We start from the raw sequence: 25,001 nt of genomic DNA, 5'->3' as shown, positions 1-25,001 counted from the left end.
GGTTCTGTTGAGGTACTGCTATTCTGGGTGCTAATGAATCTGTTCAGCAACCATAGAACCAACTCTGTGTGACAAGAGGTGAAGTTTGTCTGACCACGTTCCCTGTTTGAGTCTGCAACAGGAACCAGAGGCAGAATGATGATGTTAGTTCCCAGCAGCTGGAAATGTTCTCAGTCAGACAACCACAATATTTGACAAACTCTTTGACCTTTCAGTAACTATGGGGTCTGGGTCTCTATTTACTGAGCTTACTGTGTGTGAGTTGCACTGTGTTAGTCTGGGTAGAAGTGTTCTTGTTTATGAGATACGAAGAGCTGTATTTAAGCAGCTAGAGTTGCTGCAGCCTGTTTGAATGGAAAAACACAACATCCAGTTGCACAGGACCAGTGGAGTTGTCTGGGGAAATAATATGTAACATCTTTAAAGTCTATTTAATTTACCTCTCTATTGTTTTGAAGGTGGGGGGGTATATTCTACTTTTATTCTCTACCTGCTGCATACTCTGTTTTATAGAAAGTCTTTGCAGCAGTATCAGTTGCAGATATAAGAAAGGAGGAGCCACAAGCACCTAAGCCCTATGCAGTCTGGAGAATCTTGCTCTAGGCTGGGGAGAATGAACCCCTTGCTGCTGGGAGGAAGGGACAAGGGACCGGAGCTGTGGGAGTCTCCAGGTGAGGGAGGATGGGAAGGCAGCTTGCCTTTATGCGCAAGGCTGTACTTTGTGCTTCTGCTTCCTATTTTAGTGCAGTGGATCTTTTGTCAGTGAGGTTTGGGCCATGCTTTTGGGATGACCTGGCGGAATTGTCAGGAAGGATTGAAAGATGCCAATGAATGTGAGGGATTTGATTCTTTTTAAAAAAGTGAAGTCTGTGCCCCTATCGGTGGCAAGATTGCTGTGTTGAGTTGCAGCATCTATAGTCTTATCACCTGCTTTGCTTTTCTCAATCTTAAAAGCTTGATGCTATTTGCGGATGTCAAACATCTTCGACTTGCTCCAAGTCCACATACTGAAAATAATGCTGCTGTTAATGCCTTAAATCACATCATTTTGAACTGACTTTGTATTTCACTGGAAATTCTCTGTTCTACCTCCAAAATGCTGCTTTGCATTACAGGCATTTTAAATAGGTGTGGATAGATGTAGGTGAGACCTAAAGTCACAGGACCCTTATTGGTGTTTTGTGGGTGGTTTTTGGTGGGTTTGTTTTTCTTCTTCTTCTCAGTCCTCAGAAGGAGCTGCTGTGGAAGGGTAGTGCTGCTATTCTTGCTTTACAGATAAGAAACCACTCCCTGACCCACTTAGCTAAGCTTTAAAGAAGTCTTGGAGACACACAGTTCCTGCAGCTGCTGTGAATCCTGGGGGGCAGGGCAGAAGGGGAGCAGCTAAAATCAGACACATACCAACCCCCTGTGGAACCTGGGCACTACCTGTTCTCCAGCCATCTGCTCAGCTTGCGCATGTGCGTGTGCCACAAACAGGCCACAGCGTGCACTGCCCAGGTGGACGTTGGCTGTAAGCCGGGGGGAAGGCAGGCACTAAGCAGCTGTGGTGAAAGAAGGAGGACAGCAAGGGAATGTAGGAGGGAACAGGCAGAAAGCAGCTGTTACAGCCAGAGCAAGCCCCTCTTCTGCACTGAGCCTGGAACCACGCCCTGACAACCAGCATGCTGCTGTCTGTCACACGGACTGCTGCGATTGCTCAGTCGCTGAAGAAGAGGTGAACACAACAAAAGCAAGACAAACTTGGAGGTATAAATTCAGTTGGTGCTGTTAAGAGAAATTTATTTTCTTCAGCTTTCTTCACAGGAAACATCACAAAAGTGCTTTACAGAGTTTGATACCATTGCTCTAACAGGGGACAAAAGGACAACAGGTGTGTGCACTGCACAGTTAGAAGTTGTCATATGCAGAAGCCATGATAGGTAAACCAGGGTAAAAAAATCTACTGACAAAAAAATATATATATAGTTCAGGTTTTGAACTTAAATTATGACTATAAACATATAATTATATAAATATACAGGCACCATTAGGTTCCTGTGTTAACTGTGGGGGCCACACAGGGATTCTCAGAAATAGACCAATTGTACTCTACTTTGCTGAAATAGTTTCTGCTGTGCTTGGTGGGCTCCCAGCCAACCATTTCCCCAGCCAGACAGTATCATTCGTTCTTTTGCACTACGAGAAGCACTCAAATGGCTTTATCTTCATTTCTTCAGGTTAAGTCTGGTGGTGAGACATTCTGGTACATTGCTGAAAGCAAATTCAGTTTCACATTTTTTCACTTACAGGGATGTCCTCTTACTATTTTTCACTCAGTCATCTCTTCATTAAAAAAATAAAAATGCTTTAAGCTAGACCTTGCTGTCCTGATAAGACAGTTTTGTTTGAGCTAGCATGTTACCAGTCATGCAACCCTACTCCTTTTCACAGCTGAACTGTGTTGTACTGTGACCAGTGCTACTGCATTCATTTTGCTGTATTCTGTGGGAATTAGGCTCCTGTGTAGCCTTTGAGGGTCTAAGTTTAAATTCTGCAAGGAGATCACATTTACTTGCTAAGCAATTTTGCAACAGACAGAGCCATGTTTGTGATGCTAGAGCCCTGACTGAAGAAATACAGCATGATCAAGACTCAGGAGTTCTGCTTTCTGAGTAAGTGGTAAATAATTCAAGCACCTGACTAGAAATCCTTGGCATGGTAATAATGTAGATGAACAAAAGAAGGGAATACTCTGGGGTGAAGAAAGGTCAAATTGAGTGATTTTTTTTGCTGGGCTTTTGAGTTACAGAAAAAAAATGAGCAGAGCCAATTATCTAGAAAACAGTCATGCCAGTTTACAAAGCCAGTTTGCCTTTTACCCAATTCCCAGATTAAAGACACAGTGCACAGAGAACTAGTCGGTCCTGAAGGTTACTGGGTGGTTAGTAAATAACGCAGCAAGGATTTACAGTGGCAAGACAGGGCTTTGGTGAGCGTAGCAGCAGAGATGAGTCTTCTAGATGTGTGGGAGAGGGTACGAAGTACTACATTCTAACCATTATCAGATATTGCTGCATCTGCTCTCTTCCCCCCCGCCCCCTCAAAATTAACAACAAACCTCAGCTCCAGTCTGCCAACTTTATAAACCCCCAGCAGCCACAATACTAGTAACGGCTGTAATCGAACACCTAACAGCTACAATTTATCTGGATGCAAAATCTAAGGTACATTCTTCTCAACCACATATCACTATTAGTACTGGAGCGCAGCTGTTCCCTGTGATATAGTATTCTGATATTGAGACAACGCAGCTCTTAAGTGGTAGGCTATACATCCTAACACGCTTGAGTCTTCCCTTAAAACACCTCCTTTGTATTTATAAACATAGCAATACTGGTAAATGCAGTCAGCACTTGAAGACTTAACCTTATTTACAGATGTACGATCTTTAAAGTACAAGATGAGAATGTGAAGAGATGAAACAAACCACAAAGACTAAGCCTGCCCCACAGTGTTGCTGCACTTATCTTCAACTCAAATACTGTAATCTAATTTCAATGTCCAGTTAAATTACAACAGGTACGTTAGACTACGCGTGGCTGAGCCCATTTGGTTACTGGTCAGAGACCAAGTAATGCATCTGCTTCATCTCTGCCACAAAGAGCAGAGTAACCCAGGAATTTAAACCAAGTTTGCTGTGGGGCTTGTTCGCTTGCACTTGAATCTGGCTGTTGTAGCTAGACTTCGATTGAGAAGATCACAAATCAAGCATTAATGAAACTGACCTCAAGTGACCAAAATAACTCCACTGAAACCAATGAAGTTAGGCTCTGGGAGATCAGATTCATGTATGTTTTACCTGTTTCTCAATGCATCTGTTCTCTTGTACCAGCCTGTTTTTATGGTTTGAATCATTTTGTTATGGTTGTACATACTCTGAAGGAGATACAGAATAAGTGATATGTTTTAATTAAGAAAAGGAAGCTTATGACAACATTTTAACTAACAGTTTTCTGTAGGCAATTTCAAATAAAGCAGACAGTTGTAACTCAATTACTTCAATGCTGTAACTGAGCTAGAAAGAAAATTCAATACAGAAGATAGGAGACAAGAAACAGAACAGAAAAGGTCAGATTGAGTAAAAGTTAGTAAGAGCATGCCATTCTAATCACTGTTAAAAAGAGTGAATTATATACATGAAACTGAAAACTTCAGTATATTGGACAGCAAAAGCCAATGCCCACAGAAAGTTATTAGGTTTGTCAGCACTGGGGAAGATGGTGATTGCCAGGGTAAGCTAACTAACTCTGTAAACTTGGCAATTCAGTGGCAAGTGAATGTCAACAGAAAATAAACCCAAGGCAATGAATACTGGAAAGGCTTTAAACCACTCGTACATGCTCTGGTGGATTCTGAATTAGTTGTGATCTTTCAAGGGGACGATCTAGGCATCACCATGGACAGCTTGATGAAGACATCTGCTCAATGTGTAGTTGCAGTCAAGAAAGCGAATAAGATGTTAGGCTGTATTAAAGACAGAACAATATGGAAAAATATTACAGCATGTATTTCTCTTAGAGGTCCTCAATGAATATTTGCTGCTTCATCAGCACCTTAAAAAAAGTGACATATTAGAAAAATACAGGGAGGGAAGTGATAAGAGAATGGTAGAAGCAGCTCTTCACAGCTGGAAAGACAGTAAGACCAAGCTAGTTTATTTGTTAAGAGGGGGGAAAGAATAGATGATATACATCTTAAAAAGTACTTCTCCTCCTCACCATATAACAGGATATATACCTCAGTCATTTTAAGCTACCTACCAATCTGTTGACCTCAGTATCACTCATCATCACTGTAAGTATTCCAAAAAGCTCCTGGTGTTATTCTTTAATGCTTATTATTCAGCTAGTTAAATGTTTCCTCTGAAGCAACTGCAATAGTTTCTTGAAATTTAACAGTAATAATTTCTGACAGAGAATTGTCACAGCCGATGCACATTAACAACTGTATTAGAGGTACTGCAAGGATAAAAATATCAGTAAGAGAAGATAGCTGCTGGGCCTCATCTCTGTCCAGTACCCACCAGAGGTCTAATTTGTCTGCATGCATGCCACCATCATGTTCTCTGCTTCTATTTGGAGGCCCACTGTAAAAGCTGAGCAATGAACCTTGAAATCACGAGCAACAGCAGACAAGGGCATATTCATAAAAACTATTTCTTCATGTTCCCTCAGCTGCAGTTAGCTGATAAAACAGGAGATAATAGTAAATAGGGTAATCACCTCTTCTGTGTCTGTATTCCTTCCTCTCCTACCTATCCCTCTGCTTACCCCTCTCGGCTCTATCTTCTGATCATTTTTTTCCTTTTTCACAGAAACCTCTCCAAGGGCAACTATTTCCCTTTGTTTTATTCCCTTCACCTTTTTCCTCCACAGCCTGCCTTAACAACAGATTTTACAAGTTTTGAAGTTAAGGTTACTCTCTCTCCCATATTTCCATTGTACCTGCATGCTACTTCCAACGTAAATACAGGAAAGGATAAAAAATAGGACAAATGTGTGGAGAGGGGAAGAAAACTACATTCCTGCTACAAAATACCACTTAGTATCCTGACACAAATATATACTTTCAGGAGTGAACATTTCTAGTTCACATAATCTGAACAAACTTTAAACCAGCCACATTATAAGAGATGGCTATCAACTGTGAACAAGATTTTATTTCAGTCATGGGGTTTACAAAATATAGCAATATTGATTTTAATGTATTCCATGTAAAAACAAAAAGCCTCATATTAATATACCATTTCAGTTGCACAGATAATTAAAGAGGAATACCAGTTGGAGCGCTCAGCCTGAACTTTCTCCTTACCCATACATACTAAAATAAGTCTAATTACATAATACTTAAATAGAACGTATATTACATTCTGTAGAAATAAGCCTTTCCCAAAGTAGTATTAAAATACTGTAATGAAAGCTAATATAAAGATCTTTTAATAAAGATTTTTAGTCCTCTGTAGCACCTTCCATCAGCCCCAGCCCTTGACAAAGAACAGCTTTGGCCTCACAACACCCCTGTGAGGTAGGTTGTTGGGGTTTTTTTGGTACAGCTGGGGAAACTGAGGCAAAGTGACACTAAATTACTTGAAGTTAACACAGCAGCTCAGTGGCAAATCAAGGCCAAACCCCACTCTCTTGGTTCTATGCTCTTGCTACAAAATGGGCTTGCTTCTTTTCAGTGCATGCAGTTGTTTTAGCTGATACTTTCCATTCCAGTATTCCCAATGCACTACTTTTTCTGGCAATTCATTAATACTGTGATACATTTTAAATATTTGTATTCTGGCTAAGCAGCCCATTGAACTTCATTAACCTTGCTATATCAACAAATATTCCAAGTAACTGAACACAAAACCATGATATACATACCATTAGAAGATGCTTCACAAAAAAAGGAACTGTCTTCATAGCAATTTGAATCACTGTCTCAGCTCTTTATCATGCAGAAGTTGAAAAGAGTTTTCTTACATAGGAAACAAGTTATTTCCTAATAAGATTGCTGAACTATCTTGGAATTTGTCCTTTCTCTGTTCTCTCTTTAGACAACTGGTTAGACAGCTTTGTACCAATGCAAAATTCTACCTTCTCTCTGGACAGGTTTTCCTGATTCTTTTCTTTAAAGGGAAAAAATAAGAGGGGATGTCTTCCACAAGTACTGAAATTCAAATACTTTTGCTGATTTGAAGTCAGATAGATCTGTTGCTTGTGAAAGCGGTGCTTACCCACACAGCACTTCTCCTATCCAACCACTTACACTCCACTCCCTACCTCACGCTATGCATTTAACACTATCATTTAGAAAATGGACTTCCTAATTCCTCTCTTCTTGTATCTCCTGTGTTTTATTTCCATGATTTCCACTTTCTCTAATTTAAAAAAACAACCCAAACTTCCTTCCTGTTCTATTTCATTTCAAACAGAACATGGTGGAACTACACTTGGTGCTTCAGAAGCCAGACTCTAGATACATGATACTTAGAACTTATCCAAATCAGTATTAGAGTCCTCAGTTCTGTTTTCTGCTGTTGTTTCTTCTTCCATCTGCTAGAGCTTGCAGGTTCTCATATTAACCTCAATACAGACAAGCTGACTTTTTAACTTTTTCCTGAAGAATTTATTGGCAAATGTATGTCAGATTTCCTCTCTCTTTGTATGTACCTAATTTATATATCCGAAATTTAAATATGCATGTTATTATTTTCTTACATTCCCAAATAAAGCCCCTATTTACCATTAAAACCAATTTGTGAAATTAAAAGCTGAAAACAGAGAGGGACAACTTGGGAACTAAATTACAGTCAGGCAACAAAACCTGGATTGTGGCTATTCATAAAGATTTTTAAGTACTCGTGGTTTTGGTAAAATTTAGTTTCTTGGGCCTCTGATACAAATTGGTCATGTAAAATATGAGGTATTCATTTCTCTGACCATGTCAATATTGGAAAGAGTAATATTACTGCCTTGTAAATAAGTACCTTTTCAGCACATGAAGCCCTATTAATCTAAAAAAGAATCATCTGCTCCATTTTAGTTCTGGTATTTGACAGAAAACCACAAGCAAGTTTAAAACTGCTCAACCAGGCTGAAATTAGACAGGCAAAAAGATACAACCATTGCAAAAGCTCAGACAAGCAAACTCCAAGACATGCAGCCCTATCAAATTTATATTGTGTTTACTTGACCTAAACAGCACAGGTGTCTCAGCCATGTTGTGGTGAAAAAGTTTACAAGAGCCAACAGATGCAGTCAAATACCAAAAACCTTAGTCTCTACAGTGTCAGGTCTCTAACACAATTTGTACCATTAAAAATTCATCTATTTTTAAGTTTTGTAAGAGGGTTACTTTGGACATGACTGGTAAAGCTAGCTACAAAGACAAAACTGAAGTAAGAGGAGACAGTCACTTTTAGTTGTCAATTCCTCTTCATTTGTGAATAAGATTAAACATGGCACAGCTAAACCTGGGGAGGAGGGGTAAAAAATAATCGTCTCCTACATTTATCAGCTCAAGTAAATACAGATGTCAGATTCCTACAGCAGGCATTTGGAAAGTCCAACTTTATTAAAATTATCTAGTTTTTGCCATTTTAACATTCCTTAAATACAGACTTCATTACCGAGAACGACAAATCCAAATTGTTCCTTTCCCAGTAAGTACTGGACATTTAAATGTTCTACTAGCAAGTCAGTAACTTTATGGCTGTGTTTTTATTTCAAGCCAGAGAAAGCACAATGGAATCTTTAAATTGGAAATTAATAACTAACCCACCATAAAAGCACGTTACAGGTTAGGAACTTCCTGAAGCAGCACGCAACTGCATTTTACTGACTGGTATCAAGAATCTCCTTTCTACAACTGACAATCCTTCATTTATGGAATGAGCCTTCAACAAGAATTGTGAAGGACTGAAATGGACATTCTTAGCATGCCTGGAATGAATGCAACAGCAAACCAGATAAAGCTGGACTTGAGTCTCAAAAGCATACTGAGCTTCCGCAGAGGACTGACTTTGAAAATTTCAGGCATGCAGAACAAGTAATTGTTACAAGGAAGATACTGACAACTGGCATTTTGATAAGTTGCAGGCAGCAATATTTAACACAAGAAACACTTTAAAACAGTTTAACATTCTGTCCTATGGAAATCTGCTGCATTTCTGACTTTTTCCCTTTATGACTCCAGAAAGAACCTAGAATGATATGCTTAAGAAAAAGCCCCCAAAATAACACCTCTAGTTAATCAGTAGCTGATGGATTCTGGTGACAGCAACCATCCAGAGGTGTGTGGGGGGGTTTGTTCTGTTTTTTTTTTCTATTCTTCAATTTAACAGAGCTACTTTCAAATGAAAAGCAAATCAAAGCTTTATTCATACTCAACTCACAATCTCAAACCAGTCCTATATGGTGGGAGTAAGACGACACTCTGACATGTAGCAAACTAAACTTCTATGTATAAATAAAAGTCATATTAATATGCACTGCTATAAGCTCTTAAACACAGCCCACCTGACCATAATAAGGCTGACTACTCACTCCATGGCCTGACCCTTAAGAGATCCAAATGCTCTGCATTTCCTCACCTGATGCACAGTCAGAAGCTAGAACTAAAGGTAAAGATTCATTAGACTCCAGAATCCATGTATATTTCCATTTTATTTGATTTCAAACTGTTACAGGGTTTTCTTGAACTGCCAGAATTCATGCCCAAAACCTCAAATAAAGACGGTACAATGGACAGTCTCATCTACCCTTCATACAGTAGACTAAAACTTGATTCACATGCACTGGTGATCTCAATTGCTTCGGAGTATCAGGAGAAGTGTTTTAAGATTTCACGTTTCTACCACATCAAGTGACATGTCCATTTACCATGAATACCACAGAAATCTTTAGTAACAAATTGACAGTTTTGCTGGCAACAATGTATTTTCAAGGAAGATACATGGCTCAGAGTCCAAGGGATTGGGGTAAGTCTTTCAGTGGGGTTTTGTTTCCAAATGAAGTCTCCAACTTTAAGAATAGTCTCTTGACCCCTCTCTTTAATAGCAGCTTCTAGCAGAAGTTTTAGAGACAGTTAACTCTGCAAGGGCAAGGCCAGTTTTAGTCTGTGCACAAAAAAAACCAGGTGAAACCCCAGCCCCACTGAAGTCAACAGCAAAATTCCCATTGGTCTCAGAGAAGTAGATTTAAAGTGAGTCAGCAGTTAGTCAAAGGAACCCAACTAGGCGATTCCTGCACTAGCCTCATCTTCTGCACATACACAGTACTCCCACACATGTAAGCAAGTTTTGTTTTGTTCCCTTGTTTTGCCATTGGCAATTCTTATAAATGTTGGGTCTATTTTTTGGCATTTACTCTGAGAAACCTCAACACTGGAGCACACCACGATTGTACTTCATCTTCCTTCTGGTGTAAGAATTCAGAGAAGAGTTACAGCAGGACACTTTTGGTACTTGACAGGTTTTGTTCATTGAATCAGAGTTAGGGGCAATGTCCTGTATTCTTAGTGTATCAGTGCCATTTTGCCTACTTCCACTAAATTAAGCCACAGATGACAACAACTTAAAGAAGTCACTGCCTTCCATTAGTACTAAACTTCCTGACTTTGAATAAACACTATTTATGAGTTTTACTTAGAGGATTTCTGCCTCAAAAAGCCTGCATGCTTCACAGAAGTAGCCAAACAAATAAGGCTTACCAGCTTTAGTTATCCCTCTGCATACTAAGTTATTTTGGTTATCACGTAACTATTGCCCTTCAACAAACAAATAATGATTTTTATTAGAGGAGAAATTTTTATCTAGTATTGCTACTGCCACGTATCTCATTTTTAAAAGACGAATTCTGAAGACTGTAGTTGGACTCTGGATACCTCTGTGTCAAATCAAAACTCTTTAAGCCTTAGTGCTTTAGGGTGAGAAAGACAAACCTCATGACGGAAAACAAAATAAACCTTATTTCACTACAACATCTCATAGTTATTTAAATATACTGCAATTTGATACCAGAAACAAGGCAGGCATTTTTTTGTGGAGAATAGAAAAAAAAAAGCTTAAACAGACAACTGTGAAAATGGCTAATGCAAACAGACCATTCAAACCCCTCATTCCTCAAATCTGATACTGAATGAGTTTTAATTTATTTCGCAGTTACTTCAGTACAGCTATCTAAAAAGGTAAACCAACTACAGCTCTGTTATACTTGGATAGTATGAGTGGTATGGTATGCTCCAGAAGTCTCTAGTAGGCTATGGCTACACATGACAGGATTCCTCAGAAGGGGAACAGAATAGGTTTGTCATTAAGGTCACTTAAATCTTTGTTATAGCAAATTGGAACCAAATGGCTGACTTCTGCAGGATTTCTGACAGGAATCCAGTAGAGCTGGTTTCAAGTTTCAGATGGCCACTAAAACAGCTGTAACCTTCTCTTCCAGAAGTTGTGATCCACATGGTGTCCACAATGAGTGCAGCAAGTCTGAGGTAGTCAACCTTTACGAAGGCTCAGTATCTGAACATAAAAAGATTTTGAAATGACCACTGGCTGTAGGTATCTTTCTGAGCAATTAAAGAACACTGATGACTCTTGTTCAATCATTTACATTAATTTGCCCCATATCCAATGGAGAAGTTGTAACATTATGCTTCCATAGTGCAGGAGAACCAATCACTTACGTCAAAGTAGTCTGCACTTGCTGCAGTAGATCCAGCAGAAATAAGGTGGCATGTTCATCATAGCCGTTAGCTGTAGTTTAGTTACCTTAGTAGAAGGGTTACCAAAAAAGCATTCCTGAATTGTAATGTGTGTGCAGCTCTACTGATCCCCAAGCACAGCATACTGGTTGTCTAGCTGAAGTTTAAGTGCCTGGTTTTTTGAGACCTCATCCCTACCTCTAGTTTTGTGTTTTACTACTTCAAAGCTCTTCTCCATTTCTTTATCCCTAAGGGAAAATAAATGTAATCAGTAAATATCTTATCACTAGCTTGTGAATAGTGAATTTCTAGTCGATTTCCACCCCACCCCAACAAAAACATTATGAACACAGAACACTAAGGTCTAGAGTTTTAACAGAACAGCCAAACATTCCCAAGCAAACCTTATCTCCAGAATCAAGCTCATCACCCAGTACAATTTAGATCACATTCTAAGTTTCAATATTCACATTCTCAAAAGTAAATTTAAGTGCATTTATGAAAAATAAGTTTTAGAAAGCAGAAGACCATTACTAGAATGGTCACTCAGAATTTCATCTTAGCTCAATTTGCACCATTCAAACCCTAAAGCATCAACGACAGCATGTCTCATTTGCCAAGCAGACAAAGCCACACCAAGAAAACCAGAAGAAACAAAGCTTCTGCTAGGCTGTTATTAGTCAATAACACAGCAAGCAGAAAAAAAAAAAAAAAAAAACAACCCCAAAAAACCAAAAAAACCCAGGTGAATTAGGTATTGGCCTAGCTACTTCTTCTGTAGGGAATGAGGTTATGGAAACATCAGAACTCAAAAGCAAGGTGAGACTCAAGCCTTCAGCACCACAAAATACAAAACACTTCAGCAAAATTGGGGGTGCTCATCATTGTAAACCACAGCTCAGACAGCAAGTTTATTGATTTATATTTGTATTAAACCCCATTCCTCCATTTAAGTTACCTTCACATCTCTAATGAGAAGGCAGTATGCTCAAGACATCCTACTCATGTCTACTGACAGTAATAACACAGAGCTTCACCATGGCTAATATCTCAGGGAACCAGATGCTGTCAAGAGCAGAAATATTCCGCTTCAGGGAAATCCTTCAGCAAGTCAAAGATAAGGTAACTGGCAGTCTTGTTTCACTATCTCACTGGGCTATGGCCTATGAAAGTTATTTCACAGGAAGAGTTGGAAAATACAGTTAAGACCTCTCCCATATCTTTTTGCCAAACAAAATAATTTCTTAGTTATTTCTTTCCTCTGTGGAAAGATTCAGGCTTAAGCCCTAAAACAAAATAAGAACTTAGAGAAGGCAGTTAAAATATGTCTCTCAGAGAATTAATAGAATGTACTTACTTTCGACTGTCTACAAGCTTGGCGGTGGACTGCAGTGACGGAAACTGCGTATCACTATAGATTTCCGGTGGTCCTTGCTGTGCTCTCCGTGGCCTGCCACCCTCCCTGGCACCAGGCGGCCTGTATACACCACCAGTCTGAACTGGTTCTGGGGTTTCTGTAACTAGTTATAAGAACAAGATTTAGACAAGAGAGTAAGTTTGCATTCATAAGCTTGCATTAAAAAAAAAAAACCACAAACCACAAATAAGAATCTTACAAGTATGTTTTTGCACCTTTTAAAGCTCTGGAAGCAAATATTTTAGACAAGGCAGGAAATCAGGTGTCACCTAATTTAATCTATACTTAGTAGCCAAATTAAAATGTGGCTCCAGTGTATTGCCTCACAAAGTTCAGGGAATCAAAACCACTGATGAGGACTTCCTGTTTCTTATTTACAATTTATTAGCAGCTTACATTTAAAACTAGAGATTTAAACACACACAATTATATATTTACCAAATCTTATTTAAAGCATCTCTCCAGATGCAGAAGAGAATATCTAAATAGTTTGTATTTAAGATAACAATCTACAATGAAATAACACTAGTTAATTAACTCTACTTCCTTGCCTGTACAAACAAATAAAAACAGAGCAGGCCACTTTTCAACGAATTTCTCAATGGAAGAGAATAGTCTGAACTCAGATCGTGGCTAAGTAGTTTATCTCCACTGATGCTAATAAACTGTATTTAATCAAAACTGAAGTCCTATCCCAGTTAAAGAATTAATTTTGCAGTGTCATGTTCTCTGTACTCTCGAACTGATTTGAAAAGCGTACTACTAACCATGGAACCCTACTCAAGAACTGCCATATTAGACATCAGATATTGGCTGAACATCCACTTAATTGTCAAAGCAGTATTTTTAGATCAACAGAAACGCTTCCAACAGGTATTTTGCAGATTGCAAATTAGAGGGGTTTCCTTCAAAGATGCAATGCTCCCCCCGCCACTTTTACAGTCAGAACTAAAAAAACCCTCCATTTGTGTTTATTTGAAGTACCCGACAGTACTATCAATTCAGTTCCTCAGATGCCTTCACAAGAAAATTTCCTCATTTGCTAGTATGTCAAACAAGCCTTTAGTATGTTAGAAGCTGCCTGAATAGGAAATGCTCCTTGAGCTCTACCCTCTGAGCAGCTTAAGTCAACCTGGTATGCTTCCGATTGGAAAAAAGCAACAAGCTAGGCCAATATCTAATTCACTGAGTTAAATTTACCAATTGGTTCAACAACAGGTGCTGGTGCAGGAGCTGACTTGTTCCAAGGACCAGAAGATCTGTCTACACCACCACCAGTCTCCTCCCAGTTGTCACCAGGTTCTTCTCTTTTTTCACTTTCATCATCTTCTTTTTCACTATAAGACAGAAATTATTAAGTTAGCATTTTACAAACGGAGGTTTAAGACTTGCCAGAGGTTACACAATTGCCATAGACAGGGCTTCATAGCTACTGTACTGAAGATACTAGATTTAACCAGACTACATTAGTCCTGTAACCACTCTATTAGTACCTCTATCTGAACAATTTTTGGCACACTGCTACATAACTTGGCAACTGAGATGGAAAAAAGTTCCCCCCCCCAAAAAAAAGACAAATTCAAAGTGTACTAAACGATCAAATAAATTGATTTCTTATTTTGAGCTTAAAGACTTTTTTCTTACCAAGACAGTCATGCATTTGGAAGTGAGAAGATAAAGCAAAGGGCTACAAGTCCAGCTTCTGTAAAATCCTTTAGTCATGAGGAAGAAATTGTGGAAAAGCAGTGACAGAAAGCAAGTCCTGAGCTCCCTTTCCCTATAACCACAACCACCTGAGAAACACTCTTTATTACCCATACAAATATAATCTACAAACCAACTCAGATTTTTTTTTTTAAGCAGGCAATCAACAAAATACAGAGAGAAAAACATGCCATTTTTTAAAGATAAATCCTATGCAAAAGCCTGACTGTATTTTATTTAGACTATTTTATTTTGCATAGAAATAGTCAGAGCCTCAAAATAATTTGCTAGACAAAGCTACTACAGAAAGCTGTGTGGTATAATGGGACATACGTGGAGGGTGAGGCTGTTAAAAAAGCCAAGACACTGTTCTGAACAGCAGCAGCAAAGTGAGAATACAGTAGTAGTTTATAATCCACCGAATCCTACTAATGATGATCTGATAAGCTTTCTGTACAAGAAATAATCAGAAAACAGTTAAAAATACCTACCATTTCTGAAAATGAAACAGCCTTTCACTGTTTATCCAAATACAGTAGCAATCATAGTAAGCTCGACCAAGGGCTATCCTATTTTAAACTACAGTCAAAAGCACATGCCTACAGACTAGCTAGAACAGAGTAACCATACATAACACCCTACCCCCACCAGATACTCTGTGTCTTATTTTCAGCAAAGACATCTCCAGAGCTGGATACTTTATAACCTCTGATGGGTTTTTCTACCATTTACTTCCCCGCTCTTCCCTTGAATCCACTGAGTGGTTACAAAATCCTGTGGCAGAAACTTCCACATGCCTGAAAATCTGCCACAGCATCAAAAGCATTCAGAATGCCAGCCTTTGTCTGGAAAACCAAAGTACTCGCTTTTCAGACAAACATTACTAGTAGCCAGTGAAGCAGCAGCCCACTTGTTACTTGTCCATTCAGACATGTGAAAATCCACTGTGACACTTCAATGGCATGGGGACCTTGTAGACCAAATATGTGCAAGTGGCCTAAAAGAACTAGTTAACTGAAAGGGAAGGGGGGGGTGTGGGGGGGTGTTAAAAAACAAACAAACCAACCAAAAACCAGAATATGTAAGACCTGCCCAAACAGTGAAGAAAGCTGAAAGAACCTGGTTACAGGTAAGATGATCTTAAGATGGCCTTATTCTGAGCATCATCAATACCTGGACAGTGAGGGTTATGTGACATTCTCGGTGTAAGACTGAGGTCATAAAAATCCTTTTTCTGACCTGATAGAAACATTTTTCTTAACCCAGACGGACTTAAGCAGACTTACTTTGGACCAGATGACAAGAACAATCTAATGAAAAAGCAAACAAAGAATCTTGGATAAGACTCATAAATGCAGTCCTATGGGATCTTGTCATGGGACACTAGTTTTACCAACTATATTTTTGGTTTTTTTGAAATAAAAATGCAATGGTTCAGAAATTCACTCCCCAAACTGAGATGTTGGATAGATTGAGTCAGATACCCTTACAGCAGTCAAGCGATTCAGTGGGAATTACTATTCTGCACTCCTCTCTCAGAGAATTTCCTACTTTACTATCTTTATGGAGGGGAATGTTAGGTGTTTGTAATAAAAATCTGAGTCCCAACCAAAACAGATAGACCTAGAGTATCAACAGAGATTTAGAAAATAAAGAGAACATTGGCAGAGAACACTCAAACCTAAGTTACCCTGCAGCAAACTTCTATACTAGCAGAAACATATCGAACCTCTGTTTGATTGGACTCCATGGAAACAGCTCCGAAGAAAGAACATACTTGTTAGACACAGGTAATGATTATACTGGAGAGAAAAAGAAAAAAAAGTAGTACCTTATTTGCATGGACTGAACTCTAAGACCACTATAATCAATTTCTTCCTTTTGCTCAAACTCCTTCCAATCATCCTCTTCCTGTAAGAGGAGAAAAATGTAAGCTGTTACCTTCTTTACATTGAAAGTAGAAAAGAAGAATGTAACTAAGACAACACAACGAAAACTAAGGGTGAAGGTGCTCTTCCATGGGAAACCCATCTGTGTGCAGTACTGCCAACAGCGGAAAGGATTCCACTCCTCCCCTAACTTACTATACATTATCTAGGATGCACTTGTGAGCTGACTGTAACTCACTAGAACAGCTAAGAAATGCCCCAGCAAAAAAGTCATTCAAGTGAAAGAAAACCACGTCATCTCAGTAAAAATCCAACAGGAAGTCAAGGGATAACACAAAGTACGGAACAGGACCATACAGTCAAGATCAGGGAAATACAAGGCAAGAATTCTCGCTTTTACTAACAGTAAGCTTTTATGACAGCTTGAATGCACATGAAGCTTTAGATTTACTTTTCCATCACCTATTTCATGAACCAAACAGTAAAGAACATTTGGGATAGCTTACAGTGGATTTACGACAAAGCTTAATATTTTTTACATTTGATTTTTTTCACATTCACAACCACATTTACAGCCTTTCTTGTTTTCTTAATAATGTTTTTATAATAGTAAAAAGGTCAGCTTCAAAACCACAGCAATCTTAGTACACAAAAATAGTAGAACACTAGTCTTTGGAGAGCACCGCTTTAAGGTTTTAAAACAGGAGTTTGATTACGTGTTTGGGGAAAGAGGGACCCAGCTAACTGGAGCCAATTTTGTCCTACTGTGTAATCAGCGGATTCTGGGGTTATTAAGGTAGGCCAGAAATGGACCAGAACAGATAAGCAGTCCTCCCATGTTCCTAGTCACAGCTTTAAGACACACACAGCCTAATTAGCAGTTTACATCATTCCTACACTATACATGAAATGCAGTTATATGACTTTAAATACGAAGATCTTGCAAGCAAGGTCTGCCAATGGTATATAGCCCCTTTTCTGCTGAACAGCTGGGAATACAGCTTCTTTTAAGAGCCTGTCCTAGGACCTTCCACATTATCAGCCTCTAGCAGGAAAACTTTGACCTGCTTTAAAGTAACAGCAGAAGTAGAAAGTGACCTCATGTTATTGCACTGTCTGCTGAAGATTCAGTCTTTTGGAAGAGCATGAGTCTACAGCTCTAATATCTTCTAGATTTCTTATATCACCATCTCCATGGAAACATCACAGTTTCCAAACTAATGTATCTTTCACATTTAATGATCTTTATTTCTTATCCAAGTACAAGCTTCAGTCAAAACCAGGTATTGTTTTACAAGCAAATGAGCAGAAGAGCAGCTGAAAGATTACCACTGACCTTGGTCTACTCAGAAAGCAACTGCAGATGTCAAGCCGCCCAAGTTAAACATTAGGAAATAGAGCAGTTCTTAATTTTAAAATATACAGCATGGCCAGTTTTAAGGCACTAACTCAACTACTAGCACTTAATCTTCTCTTGCATTCTCATCGTTTCACTGTAATACGGTACAAAAAAAATTACTAGCAGTAAAACCCTTCCTGGCAGAAAGGCCAAGAGCTCGGTGTACTCTGCCTGCAGAGCCAGGGGGATCTTATCGCCAAGGTCCAGGTGGCCTGCGGCCAGCACCTGATGCAAATTCCCCGTTCCGGCCGCTATCTTGCGCCGAGACCCAGCAACCGGGGAGGGCTGGGCACAACCGAACCCGCAGCCCGGCAACCGGCCCCGCTTTCCCCCGCCACAGGCGGATACAAGGCGCGTTTCGAGGCCGGGAGTCCGCCCGGGCCGGAGCCCGCCGGGCCTCCCTCCCAGCAGCAGCGCCTGCCCGGCGGCTCCGGCCCGCGGAGAGGCCGCTGCGGGGCAGGGCCGGCCCGGGAGCCCCGCCAGGCCCCGTGTGCCGCCCAGGGCGCCCGCATGGCCGGGCGGCGCCGCTCCCCGGGCCGGCGGCGGCCGCGCCCCCTGCCGGCAGGAAGGCGCCGCCCGGGCCGGCGGAGGAAGCCGTGACCCTTCCCCCACCGCCGCCCCGACGGAGCGGCCCCGCTCCCCCCCACCCCCACCGCCTCCCGGCCGCACCTTGGTCACCGTCTTGGCGGAGCCGGCGTTGGAAGCGGCGGTCCCGGAGCCGCTGCCGTCAGCCGGGCGGGTTCCCCCGGCCGCCGCGGCCGCCCCCCGCGGCGTTAGAGGCGGCGTTGGAGGCGCTGGAGGCGGCGGCGGCCCCTCGGCTGCTCTTCTCCTTCCGCTTCTTCTTGTCCCGCTTGGCGAAGAAGTCGTCGAGGCTCCTCTCCTCGGTCTCCGCCATGGCGGCGGCTCCGGCTAGCGGCGGCGGCGGCCGCTCCCACCGGCGGGGCGGGTAGGAGAGGAGAAGGCAGGCAGCGGCGGCCCGGGCCAACAGGTGAGCCCCGCGCAGCGGCGGCGCGGCCTCCGGCTGCCTGCCGCCCCTCAGCCGAGCGGAGGGGAGCGAGCGCGGCCGCCTAACTGCGGCTGGCCCGGCCCGCGCAAGCCCGCCCGACGCCCGGCGGGAGGAGGCTTCCGCGCTCCACGTTGGTGGCCGCCGCTTGACACGGCCGAAAGGGAGGGGGGGGGGGGGGGGGGGGTGGAGGCGGCCCGCCGCGGGGCTGGGCTGAGGGGAAAGGGGGCGGAGCCTTCCGGCTGTGCCCCCCCTCCTGCGCATGCGCCGCGGCGCCTCGGCCAATGAGCGGCCGGGAAGGAAGTGCCTACCGGCCAGTCAGAAGTCTCCAGGGGCAAGCCGCTGACGTCGCGACGTGAGAATGCGTGACGGGCGGGGTAGGCGGCGGCACGGATGGGGATTGGTCGAGCCGGGCCGGGGGGGGGGGGGAGGGGAAGGCGCACGGGGTTCGGTTGAGCGGGGCGGCGCGTGCGCGCTGAGGGCCGGGCTCGCGGGGCGGGGCGCTGCCGGCGCGTGGGGCAGCCCGGCGGCCGTTGCCCCGCGCGCGGCGGCATTCCGTCCCCCCCACCCCCACCCCGCCGCTTCCGCCTTCCCCTGAAGGGCCCCGTGTGTGGGCCTGGCCCGGCCGGGCAGGGCTCTTCGGGACACCGTGAGCGGCCGAGGCTCCTCGGGAGACGTTTGGCTGCTTCCCGCCTCAGGGGCAGAGGCTCTTCCTGTCAGGGCCCGCCGCGGAGCGAGAGGGACAGGGACGGGAGCCCGAGGGGGCTGCCCCCGCCGAGCGCTGCGAGAGCCGCTTCCGAGGAGGCTGAGAGCGCTGCTGGAGCGGTCCCTGGCCTCAGCCAGTCCTGCCGGCTCGGGGGGGCTCTCAGCCTGCCAAGCGGTGGCTCGGTTTGTGCTCTGCTCCCCACCCTCCAGGTGCAGCGAAGTTCGCTCTCAGCGTGGACTGACATCGCTACGGCTTGCCCCCCCCCGCACCCTAGAAAGAGCCGTGCGCTTACACTGTCATTCTAGAGGATGCACGGACGTAATTCAGCTTTCATCTTGGAAATGGTGTGGTTAAGTGAGTAAGACTTGGAAACACCATTCTGTCTAGGATGTCCGGATGTTTTGGCGTGAACTTCCTAGCTGCTTTCCTGACTCGTCGTGAAGCCTAGGGAATACCTGCTGGAAAACAAACTTTACAGTGGTCATCTGCAGATTGTTGCCACTAGCTTTTTGGGTACTGCAGTGACCTTAGACCTTACTGTAGTGCCCAACAGTGACCTGTAGCCCTGGAAAAAACCACGGGTGTTTAAAAAGTTCACTGTGGCTTCGAAATGCATTGTCAAAAGTTTTGAGGCAGGACATTTTGAAAAAACAGCCTCAGACTGTCATGAGTCATAAATAATTACATGAAACGTTTCTGATGACTGGCTTTGCTGGTCAGCCTTCAGAAAGAGAGAGATGTTCCTACTGCTAAAATGTGAGCCCAAACGAGAATTACCTGTCAAATAAGCATTGGTTTGTACTGTAATAATATAAAAATAAGCAAGTTTGTATTCTTGATTTATTTAGTGTTATTTTATGCTTTGTGATATTTTCTCTTGAAATCATTACATATGTATGTATATATTAACATATAAATGAAAAGTTTTTCTGAAGTTTGGAGAGTGTTTGACAGTCTCTTTAATTTGTGTCCATGAAAAAATACTGTTATTTAGTGTTTTCTGTCTGTAATTCTCTGCTTGTTTGAAAAAACGGGGGAGGTGCTGTTGTCATATTGCAGGAAGAGGTTAAATACTCTATGTCTTTGTGAAGTGTTTTGTAGCTGTAACTGAATCACTGTAGTGGAGTGTTTTGCATTTGGGAGATTTGTTACAATACTCTGTCTGTCATGCTGTGTTCTCCCCGTATTTCTCTACTATCATTGACATTCTGTGCACTTAACAGGATTTGATCCCGCACAGAGCAGGCCCTGAGAACTAAAAATTGCGAGCGTAACAGTTCGTCTGGTAACACCGAGAATGCCGCGCGATCAATGACACTTTCCATTTTGTGATAGGAATAATTACTGAAGGAGAAAGAAAATTTCGTAGCCAAGTCTCCTTTTCTGTGCCTCCTTGGTGCATCTGGGCTCCCCTCCTACTCCTGCTGTCCCCTTCGGTTGAAAGAGGGTCACATGGAAGATGTGACACAGGACAGTTCGGTGTGGAAGACTGTTTGATGTTCCTTTTGTTGAAGCGCTGCCTTCCCTTTTGCATTTGTGCTCCATTACTGCCCAGGAAGCTGACATACCTCCGTGCTGCACCGTGCTGTAACTTGCAGGCTCAGCACTGATAATAATATGCAACTAAGCAGACAGCTTGTATCCCTCAGCTTTTGTGGTAGATAAGCTAATACTGGCCACTAAGTACAGTGCTGTGTCTGATTTTAAGCTACACTTTTTTTGAATTTCAGCAGCTGGTAAAGTATTTTCATTGTGTTATTATGGTTATTATATATAATATATGGTTATTATATATGATAGTATAACCCATAGTATCAGGCTCAAGAATGTGAACTTGATGCCTTTTTGCTGCTTTTAGCGTCTGCATCACTTGTCCCTTGCAAACACGGTGCTGTAAGGCTGGAATGACCAACTCTGGATTAAAGACTTAATACCTGTCCGGAGCAGAGTACCAAGAAACATTTCAGCTGTTAAATCTAGAACAGATTCAGTGGAAACCGTGGAAAATAGCAGCAAAGTTTTAGGCCTTGCAAGGCTTAGATCCAGGTCTAAAGACATGTCTCGGTTGGCACTTTAAAGGAAGCATTAGTTAGGCAGTTATGCTTGGATTTGCCTCCCACCTCTGATTTTATTTTTATGTAAAATTGTGAAAACGTGCTGATGCACAGCATTTGTAGTTCTCTGTGAATGCATTGCGTTAGCTTTTATGGTTAAGATTGTTGCTGTGTAAAATGTTAGATGCAGAAAAAAAAGGTCAGTATTCCTGTTTTTTTCTTTTCCTCTCTCAAATTCAGTATTCCTGTTTTTTTCTTTTCCTCTCTCAAATTTGGTAATCCTTAATACTTTATGCAGAGGACATTTGGCTGAAGAATGGCTCACAGGCATGGACTGGCAGAAGTAATGTTTGTAATGCAAGGAATATATCCAGAATGCCACATTGCTGTGACAGGAGCATGAGCTCAGCAGGCACCTTTCACTGCACCGTATATATCACTGAGTTGTGTGACCAACCTTTGGCAAGACACGGTGCTTTGAATACCTCTGCTCAGGTACAGATTTACCCAGTGGACTCTGAGGACTTTGTCTCTTTCCCCCCAGCACGTTAGCAGTGCACGCTGCAGTGTGCCTGTCGTGGCATACAGCGGTGCCTGTCCACTTCTCGTCTCCGTCCCGTAGCTATGACGAGCCTTGCCATTATGCTGTTCTCTGTGCATTTTATAAAGGCTGAGGAACGAAGCACTACTGCATGTAGGGGAAGTGATGCAGCAGCTGCTATTCATGTGGAGAAACTGAAGGAAAGCCGAAGCAAGTTGGGGGTGATGCAAGAGTTAGGAGCAGACTTCCATTTCCAGTCACCCAGTGTTTGGTCTTACCCTTACTTCTTCACACCTAATTGTCTCCATTCTGCGACAGGGAGGTGATTGCTCTGCAAACTGCTTTGACATTTGCAGAGTGCAAGCAGAACACTTAATTTGATAACTCTTAGGCAGACACCTGCTTAAGGAAATTGGAGAAGATGCCCTTAGGTGTAGAGCAGCTTGCAGAAGGGTTCTGGGGGAGTCCTTTCCACAGCATGGGTGCCGGTTCTCTTTAGGAGCCTAACCTCCCTGGCAGCTTTGGGGTGCTAAGAGTTTGCTGTAATTTCAGACCTCTGCAGCCAGAAGGGAGAAGTATTATCGTGTCCATTTCTCCACCAGCAATTGCCATCTGAAAGCAGGCAGTGCATGGTGTTTTGTTAAAGTATTAGATTTTACACAATGCCAGCCTGAAGTCACCTTAAAAATAATCTTTTAACCATAGAATCAGTATAATAATGATTATGCTAAAATTAAACAGTAGGATGATAGGCTAGAGTACCAGTTCCTAGCTGATGTGGTATGCTGCTACTCAGTGTGAAATCTGAAATGAAGCATGGGCTAGCATAAGGCTGGCACCCTCTGCTTCCCCTGAGGATGCAGCAGCGTGTGTTCAAGCTGTGGCGCAGAAGAAGCTGTGCCTGGCTGAGGAGGAGGATGAAGTACGCATATGGTTTGACGGTACAGCTAATCCGACCTAGTGACTAGCGATCACCAAGGGGGGTGGCTGTGCCTCACAGCCCTGACTAGTCTCTCTCCCCCTCCCATCCCTGTGCTGCTACTGGTACATGTCTGACCCTGCAGTGGCCTGATTCAGGGAGCTGAGTGGCAGGAAAGTTTCCCTGCGGTTTGCAGGGCTAGTTTTCTGCTGATTTTGCTTCCTGAACTGTCTCCTGAGACATCAGACAGGTGTTGGTGCTAACACAAGACGGTGTGATGGGAACGCATAGCAAGTGAGGGGGAGTAGAAATGTCCTTTTATGCAGCAGCTGGCTGTTAGACTGTATTATCTGTACTGTCTGACTGCATCCTGAGTCTTCATAACAGCAAATGCCACAAATCCCTTCATGGGAATATAGGTGTGATAGATACTGCAGTAGGAGATAATAAAACCCGTTTTCTGGTTTTGGTTTTCTTAGGAAAACCAGTTGGAAACGTGTTCACGTGTATTTAATACAGCAACCGCTAGACTAGGGGATAAATACAAAGATAAATCAGTTTATGAACCTTAGTGCTGACAGATAGTTGTGACAGTCTTTAGTCTCTCCTGTTCTCAATTTCCCATCTCACATGGTGAAGACTGTTAATGCTGAGATAGCGTTCAGGCTGGCAAGGCATGCTGGAGGGGCTGTGTAGCAAGCTGGGCAGCTAGCAGCAATCTGTGTAAAAGTAGAGAGAGGTTTCTTCACAAGACCTTTAGCAGTTAATATGAAAGCTCTTTGTTTTATAAGGGCCAGATGTGCTACATTTGACTTCTGATGAACTATTCACAAAAATAATCTTTTCAGTGGTTTTTGGTCTTTGCTAGGGATAGAGAGAAAAGCTGCTGGAAATTCATTATTTATGCTTAGATTATGCTTCCTTTTCCAGCCACTTCTCCATACTGGAATACCTTGATGATTTTGCAAGAAACTATTTTCATTCCAATGAATAAACATCTCAGTAGGAATCTAATTTAATTTTTATGAAATGTGCTGGATCACTTGAACCTACGATCCAAGTTTTGTTGGAACAAAAACTTGGAATGGCATATAAGAAACTTTAGAAATCCTTTCACCTCACAGTATGATTGTAGACTCATAATTTCACCAGGTTTATCTCTGTCAGTGACATCTGTAATGAACAGTTTCACGGTGGGATAGCCAGCAGTGTCTTTTCACACCTGAAGCATCACTAGAAAACAGCAAAGAGATCTGATGTCAGATTGTATATTTTTATGCTGTAGGATTCATCTGATTATTTATAGAAGCTGCTGTCTGTGTAATTACAGCACACGAGACAGAAACCTGAAAACTTGTCAGGGAGCTGCTATGAAGAAAGACACAAATCATTTCTAAATTCCCTTTTCTTTCTCAAGTCACAGAGAAACTGTGCTCTCTTATGCATCAAGAATGATAGGGAGGTTATGCTTCACTAATGTCAAAAAGTGACCATTCCTAGACAGCGCCCAGTTAACAACAACCCGGGGGTCTGTGCTGTCTCATCTCTTGTACCACCGTTTGTGTATATTTTCTTTCATCATCACTATTCTTGATGGAGTCTCAGGTTGGTTAAGTTCTGCACTGATACGTAAGAAGGTATTATCGCTGCTCTGAGGAGCCTGCATTCTGTGAGAAAAAAAGGGAATCTTGCCATTATCTGCCTTTCTTTTTTGGTTTTTTTTGGGTATTCTCTTAATCCAGTCATTTTTTGATCAAAATCTTGTAGGTGGTACATGCTAAATGGCCTTTTTGCAGAGATTAAACAAGGAATTGTCAAATAACTGTATCAGGAAGAATTTTCGGGGGGGGGCGGAAATGTGCAAGGAAAGGCATGACAACACTTGCATGCTGATTCCTATTACTGGTGGATTAAGTGTAGTGGCTTTGGAGTGTATTTGCTTTTATCAGTCATTAAAAAGTCATTAAAGTAGCTTTGCTAGCTAATGTTTCAATTAAAGATCAAAATATCTACAGACTACCTCTCATATATGCCATATGCCATTATGTTCTCTAATATATGCCATGTCTCAGTAGTCTTTGAGCCCACTTAATGAACTATGTTGTCACCCTGTGTAATTGTTGATATTGTAAAG

The 25,001-nt window shown here is 42.3% G+C and overlaps 1 protein-coding gene across 1 annotated transcript; it reads right to left on the bottom strand.

Annotated features, from left to right (window-relative positions):
* Window positions 1-7,488: 7,488 nt before the first annotated feature.
* On the bottom strand, window positions 7,489-18,539 carry CDV3 (CDV3 homolog). The gene is given in 6 exon segments (XM_075706544.1): window positions 7,489-11,483; window positions 12,593-12,755; window positions 13,853-13,989; window positions 16,188-16,267; window positions 18,314-18,409; window positions 18,411-18,539. Coding segments are annotated over 6 exon segments (732 nt in total). The 3' UTR covers window positions 7,489-11,356.
* Between the last annotated feature and the right edge of the window lie 6,462 nt (window positions 18,540-25,001).

Source organism: Pelecanus crispus, chromosome 2, assembly GCF_030463565.1.
Source record: "Pelecanus crispus isolate bPelCri1 chromosome 2, bPelCri1.pri, whole genome shotgun sequence".
Lineage (NCBI taxonomy): Eukaryota > Metazoa > Chordata > Aves > Pelecaniformes > Pelecanidae > Pelecanus > Pelecanus crispus.
The sequence above is the reverse complement of the archived record's forward strand: the minus strand, read 5'-3'. Positions and strand labels throughout refer to the sequence as shown.